At 39.8% G+C, this 6,541-nt stretch overlaps 2 protein-coding genes across 2 annotated transcripts; one reads left to right on the forward strand and one right to left on the reverse strand.

Moving 5' to 3' along the window:
• The first annotated feature begins 989 nt into the window (after positions 1–989).
• Positions 990–1,672, forward strand: LOC110228877. Its single transcript, XM_021027108.1, has 2 exons — positions 990–1,380; positions 1,443–1,672. Exons 1-2 carry the CDS (start codon positions 1,134–1,136, stop codon positions 1,631–1,633), a joined length of 438 nt encoding a protein of 145 aa, XP_020882767.1. The 5' UTR covers positions 990–1,133; the 3' UTR covers positions 1,634–1,672.
• A 449-nt stretch (positions 1,673–2,121) lies between these two features.
• On the reverse strand, positions 2,122–2,812 carry LOC110229433. The gene is made up of 2 exons (XM_021029602.1): positions 2,692–2,812; positions 2,122–2,620 (listed from the first exon to the last, which is right to left on the reverse strand). Exons 1-2 carry the CDS (start codon positions 2,761–2,763, stop codon positions 2,348–2,350), a joined length of 345 nt encoding a protein of 114 aa, XP_020885261.1. The 5' UTR covers positions 2,764–2,812; the 3' UTR covers positions 2,122–2,347.
• Positions 2,813–6,541: the final 3,729 nt, after the last annotated feature.

Here is a 6,541-nt window from a genome sequence, read left to right on the forward strand (position 1 = left end):
AGGCATGTGGATGCTTATGCTTCGCACTGCTCGCACAGGTATGGAGAATGAGTGTTGGTTTGTTGTGAATGGAGTGCCTATAAGGTACTCCTTGAAAGAGCATGCTTTGTTGACCGGGTTGGACTGCCATGAGTACCCAAAGAATCATGAGAAGAAGGGTAGTTTGAGGTTTGTCAGGAGGATGTTTGGGAGGACAGACCTAATCAAAATCAAAGATGTAGAAAAGAAGTCGGCATCTATTAAGAGTGAGAAGTGTTTAGATAGGAAGAAGTTGATTATTTTGTTGTTTTTATGTGCGGTTGTGAAGGCTGATTCTAAGGGTGATGGGAACATAGAGCAATTCCTGTTAAGGATTGTTGATGATGTTCATGCTTGTGAGATATTCCCGTGGGGAAGGTATTCTTTTGAGCAATGTATGACAAGGATCCGGAGAATGATGAAAAACATGAAAGGTGAGGTGAAACCAAAAGCACAGAGCAGCTTTTTTGGATTCATCACTCCTCTTGAGGTAAAAACTTGTGAATATTGTAATGAGTTAGAGTGTTTAAGTTATAGTAGTAAAACTGTGTTATTGTGAATGTGTAGATTTTTGCATTTGAGTGCATACCACAGCTTGGAAGGCGATTCAGAGAAGCTGTTCCCGCAGCTAATGACTGTCCAAGAATGTGCAAATCTAAATTCACTGACAGTTGCATGAAGGGCTTTACCTTGGATGAAATAAACCAAGCCCTTGGTGAAATTAAGGTTAGCTTTTGGTGCCTTTACTTCTCTTAGTATGCATATTTATTGAGATTGATGCTATGTGTATTTGACAGGATATCTCAAGCATCTTGGAACCTGATATGGATGAGAAAGAGATGTTGTCTGGCCTTGTTGAGAAAGATGTTGATGAAGGGATGGGATTTATTGATCCAGTTGTTGAAGGTTGGAGAGAGCAGCTGATCAGAAAAAAGAATAAAATCTGGTGGAAAAGTCTATACCATATGGACTTGCAGGCTCGGGGTTTTGGTGATGTTGTCCCTGAAGTGGCTGAGAGGCTTGGTGATGTTAAAGAAAGTGATGGTGAAGTCCCTGAGAGGCTTGGTGATATCCTCTCATTACAGTCAGCTGTGGACAAAGGATTTGCGAAGATCATGGAGAAGTTGTCTGAGATGGATAGCAAAGTGAGTATGCTGGATGGGAGAGTGAAAGACTTAGAGGGATATGTGTCAGTCCAGCTAGAGAAAGAGCGGTACAATGAGTATCATCCAGGGACTTCAAGTGATTTTGTGCCAACCTATTGTACACCAACTGCTAATCAACCAATAGCGAGTCCGACAAAGGCTTTGGTCCTTCACAGTGGTTTCACAGACCCTAAGCCAATCCAGATTCAAGAATTGAGTGAGTTTACATTTTTGTAGTTTTTATTGTAACATACATGTTCTAACATTGGAGTTGTGTAGGTGATGAAGGTGATCAGGAGCAGCTGGCTAGGAAAGAGAAGGAGAACAAGAAGAAGAAAGCAGTGAGGCCGAAGCATAGTGGCCCTACAATCCAGACCGGGAAAAAGAGACAAAGGAAGGCTTCCAGGTTTCAGGCTGAAGAGTTTACAGCAGAGGGGAAGGGGAAGGGGAAGAAGCGGCAGAAGAAATAGGTGATCTTTATGAGAGATCACTCTTTATGAGTAATTGCTTTTGTGTGGGACAAAACTTATATTTTCTGAGTATTTTGCGGTTATCTTTTATTAGGATTCAAAACATTGTACTATCTTTTGGTAGTGTTGTGGTTTAGGTGCATTTTTTGTATTTGGGGTTTAGGATGATCCAAAAATTATATTTTAAAAAATTATGCATCTGGTCCAACTACTAACAAACGTGGGACAACTATTAACACAAGTAGGACAACAGGAACAACTACTAGTAATCCTGGGACAACTATGTGATGAACCAGGGACAACAGGGACAACTACTAACAATACAGGGACAACTACTATTAAGAACGATGGACAACAGGGACAACTACTAACAATACAGGGACAACTACTAATAATCCAGAGACAACTATGTGGACAACCAGGGACAACTACTAAATACAATATATTTAAATTTTAGTTGGACCAGTTGAACCAGTTGAACCAGGGACAACTACTAAATACAATATATTTAAATTTTAGTTGGACCAGTTGATCCAGGGACAACAACTATTAAAAATACTTAGTGAGTACATATAAGTCGGAGTTGTACCGGTTGAACCAAGTACAACTACCATTACTGCAGGTACAACTACTAATAATACTTCATGAAAACACAATTCCATATCCAAAATACAAATTCAAATATTACAAAGAGTAGGTGGTAATCATACAATATTACCACCTTGAAAGTAACCCCCTAAGCCTCGCAATCTCGACTTCTTTTGTGGCTAACCTCTCTTTAAGGTCATCAATTTCTTCACGCATAAGACGAAGAGTTTCCCGGATCGACTCCAATGCAGGATTTCCACCCCTCCCATATTCAAGAGAGGTTAACACGTCATCTTTATGTCTGTCAAATAGGTGGTGTATCTTGGACAGCTCCTCAGTTACCGCCCAATCCCACCACTGAACTAGGTGATCTCGATTATCCTTATATTCGTCTCCATCCTAGGAAGAATATAAAAAGTTAAAACCAGCAAGTTGTACTTAGTTGTTCCAGAATTGCAACTAAACCATACCTTAAGCACTGGGCATCTGTATACGCGCTCTCCTTGGCGCTGTCCTGTTAGACATCGCTCAAGTTTGACCATCTCACCACAGAAACACCTCTCGGGAACACCATAATTGGCATCTGCATTACATTCTCCATTGTTGATGCTTGCTACGGATGTGGAGGGTTGGGAGTAACTATGGGGCATATCTACGGTTTAGAAGATGAGTAGATCTGACCATTCAATCAAACATAAATCAATTAAATCTTAGTAAATCCGAATTAGTAGAAAGCAGATCTATGTGAGAGAAGTACCCAGATTTCGCAAAATTTGAAGAAATCTGAAAACCCTAATTTTTAGTGGTCTCGTGAAGAAGAGAGAAGAAGAAGAGAGAAAAGAAGAAGAAGAAGAAGTCGAGATGTGAGAGAGAGAGAGAGAGAGTACTCTCCTTATTAGATGAGAAGACTAGTGTGAACACATTTCTGTGGGACCGGTTTGAGTCAAAAACTAGTCAAAGACTAGTGTGAACACATTTCTGTGGGACCCCCGATAAATAGATTTTCTACATAGTTGTCTTTAGATGTTCAGTTGTCCTAATTTCCTCACAGTTGAACTATTTCTAAATTTGTAATTTTGTAGTTGAACCTTAAAAAATACCATAGATATCTAGTTGTTCACATCAATTTCCACATTATATTGGTGTTTAAGAAGTTTTCATAGAATAATTTGTCAGAAAACATAGTTTCCATACTTCTTCCATCTTTATAGATGATCTTGAACTAATTGTTCCTTGTTACCTAAAGAGTGATTTGTGTAATTTTGGTTTTTGCTCATATTAATTATTGATAATGTTACATATCATATATTAAAAGTATTAAATGTACTTTCAGAGTTTAAAAATGTTTTAATCACTTATTATGGTTTAATTTATGTAATTTTGTATTTTTTTGTAGTTTTAGTTGTTTCCAGTTGTATCGGTTGAACCCAGAAACCATTCTTGCTAATATTGTAAAGAAATAAAATAGTTTATATTACAAACTTATAAATAATAATCCATATATTACAAAGTGATATTAGTCTTACAAATAAAAATACAAGTACAAAGTTGTTTAAGTTATTCCGGTTGAACCCAAATGGTTACACAGTTGTTCCAGTTGAACCAAAATGGTCCAGTTGTTCCAGTTGAACCGGATCGGTAAAGTAGTTGTACCGGTTGAACCAGGGAATTAATCAAGATGCTTCTTGATAGTAAGATTTTAACTAAGATCAATTATCCTTAAATCACTATCATGTCATTGTAGTATTTAAGGTGTCAATCCAAATGGGTGTGATGCTAGCAATCAAGATGCAATCAGATTTTACAGAGTCAAGCTAAGCAATAACAGGTTTTGATGTTGTTAACAATCCTAAGTGATCATGCAAAAACAGAAATTATAACAGAAATATCTAATATACTCGACCAACACAGCCTGATGCCAAGCACTGGGTGTTGTCGAGTATCAGGTCGAGTAACAGCAGAAAGTGCAATAAAACTACTCTACCACACAGTCCGTTTGCCAGACACTGGATGTGGTCGAGTAACAGGTCGAGTACCAAATGGAAACTGCAGTAAAACTACTCTACCACACAGTTCGTTTCCAAACCGCTGGGTGTGGTCGAGTACTTCAAGTGAAATAAGTAAAAATGCAAAAACTAAGCAACAAGTAACGAGATCAAGCAATCAATAGCGATGTGAACAAAGAAATCAATTGGAAGAGAAATTCCCGAGGATGGGGTAATCGAGTAGTGAAGTCTCCTTAATCTAACAGGTGGTTAACATGCTCAACAAACTATCCCTAGACAACAAGTTCAATAGCCAAATCAAAGTGCTACCGCAACAGAGATCCTCAAGCAAAGCTAGTCCCAGACTCAATCACCATTGACGAGAGCTAACCTAACAGGCATTACGAAACAACAAGTCTAAGCCAAAACGCTCCCTGTAACCAATACCTTGGTACAGAGCCACGAATCTCTGGAATTAGTGGTTCAGACATTTCATCGAACACCTTTTGGGTGCGGAAATGTCTGGGCTCAGATTCCAGTTGATCAGAAAGCAATCAGCATTAAGAACAACTAATCCAGAAGGGATCTACCAATCAAACTCAACCACCTAGCAGATCAAGGATTCTAAACTACTCTAACCCATCCTCAAGAACCCTAATCACTACTCAAAACTCATGAACATGAACATAAACCCAGAAATGCATAAAAACTTCATACTAGCAAGATCTCAACAAGATGAACAACTTTGTAGAAGAAATCAAAAGCAAATACTCAATAGATTAAGAGAAATCTGGATTACAAATATGAAGAAAGCACTAATTGTTCTGCAGAAAAAGACTTAGTCTCAAAATTATGAGAAACAACCTATTTATAGCAAATACTAGGAAACCCTAAATCACAAGACGACAAAGTATTAAGGCGGTTTACGGAGACATTCGGCTTTGTGCAATCGAGTGAAGAAGTCGAGCAAAGCTGGCTCCTTTGCGGTTTCTTGATCTGGTCGTGATGCAATCGAGTACCTAGGTCGAGTGGTAAGTCGAGTAATGCTTCATCCTCTTCTCTTCCTTATGCTCAGTGTCTGGTTGAGTTGGGATCTGAGAAGACTTTGAAGCTTGTGATTAAGTGGCTGTGGGGGGGGTGGAGATCGAGCATCCAGTCGAGTGGCTGAAGAAGATGGTGCTCGACCACGAGGTCGAGTGGTAGGTCGAGTTGGTGAAGGAGACGGTACTCGACCACGAGGTCGAGTGGTCAGTCGAGTGGTCATCTGAAGACGAGGTCGAGTGGTGATCTGAAGAGTCTGCTGGTGATGCTCGACCGCGCAATCCACTTGGTGATGAGGAGATGTGGTCGAGTGATCTTGAGAGGCTGGCTGCTGAGAGTGCTCGACTGTGCAGGTCGAGTGATACTGTTGGTTTTGCTCTGCTTCTCCCAATCTGCTCGCCAACAGCTCCAAATCACCTGAAAACACTCAAATATGCAACATGCATGCAAATCTATCCTAAACATGTAAAGTGATGACAAGTGATGAGAAATGGTATGAAACAATGACAAAATGATGATAAAGTGATGCTAAATGGATGCTTAAAACATGTGAAATATACACATATCAACTCCCCCAAACTTATTCTTTGCTTGCCCTCAAGCAAACAATTAAGAACAAGCTGGAGGAGAGGTTTGAAAGCGGGGACTCGGAACCAAAGCATGCAGACAAAGCAAATGAACTCAATGTCCAAGTTAGTAATTGTGGAATGCTTAGAGACCAAACTCTACTTAAAAACTTTCCATTCTGACTCATGTGGCACTACAAACAACGTCCTGTAATATGCCAATGCCCAAGTATCAATCAAATAAAAGACGGAGCAAAGTCCATATATGCTTACATCTGCATTTCTCCCTTCCTTGCGGGCTAGGAACCTTGCTGCGGCAATGGCATGGACACACGGGTACTTGTCTATATCAAATGTCTTGCAAGAACAAGTTTTCATTTTCAAATCCACCAAAAAGCTGACCGACATCCCATCAATGACGTTGTATTCTTGTCTATAACTGTTAAGCTCAACAACTTTTAACTTCGCAGCAACTGGACATCGAGCATGCAAGATGTTCTCCACAAAAGGCACAACCTGTGATGTGCTCGATGCATTACCTGAATCTTGCCTATGGTTGTTAAACCATTCAGAGAACTTCTCAACCATGGCATCAATCATAGGTAAGAGGTCATACTTCCTCGCTTTCTTAAACACAGCGTTCATGGACTCCGCAGCATTGCTAGTGTCTATGTTGTACTTGTCTCCTTGGTAATGGTACCTAGACCACTGCTCTCTATCTATGGCTT

Source organism: Arabidopsis lyrata (genome assembly GCF_000004255.2).
Source record: "Arabidopsis lyrata subsp. lyrata unplaced genomic scaffold ARALYscaffold_4, whole genome shotgun sequence".
Classification (NCBI taxonomy): Eukaryota; Viridiplantae; Streptophyta; class Magnoliopsida; order Brassicales; family Brassicaceae; genus Arabidopsis; species Arabidopsis lyrata.

Coding starts and splice junctions, on each gene's coding strand:
- LOC110229433 (XM_021029602.1), bottom strand. CDS start 2,763: ATGGTCAAACTTGAGCGATGTCTAACAGGACAGCGCCAAGGAGAGCGC. Junction 2,621..2,691: donor ACAGATGCCCAGTGCTTAAG/GTATGGTTTAGT, acceptor TATTCTTCCTAG/GATGGAGACGAATATAAGGA.
- LOC110228877 (XM_021027108.1), top strand. CDS start 1,134: ATGGAGAAGTTGTCTGAGATGGATAGCAAAGTGAGTATGCTGGATGGG. Junction 1,381..1,442: donor AATCCAGATTCAAGAATTGA/GTGAGTTTACAT, acceptor GGAGTTGTGTAG/GTGATGAAGGTGATCAGGAG.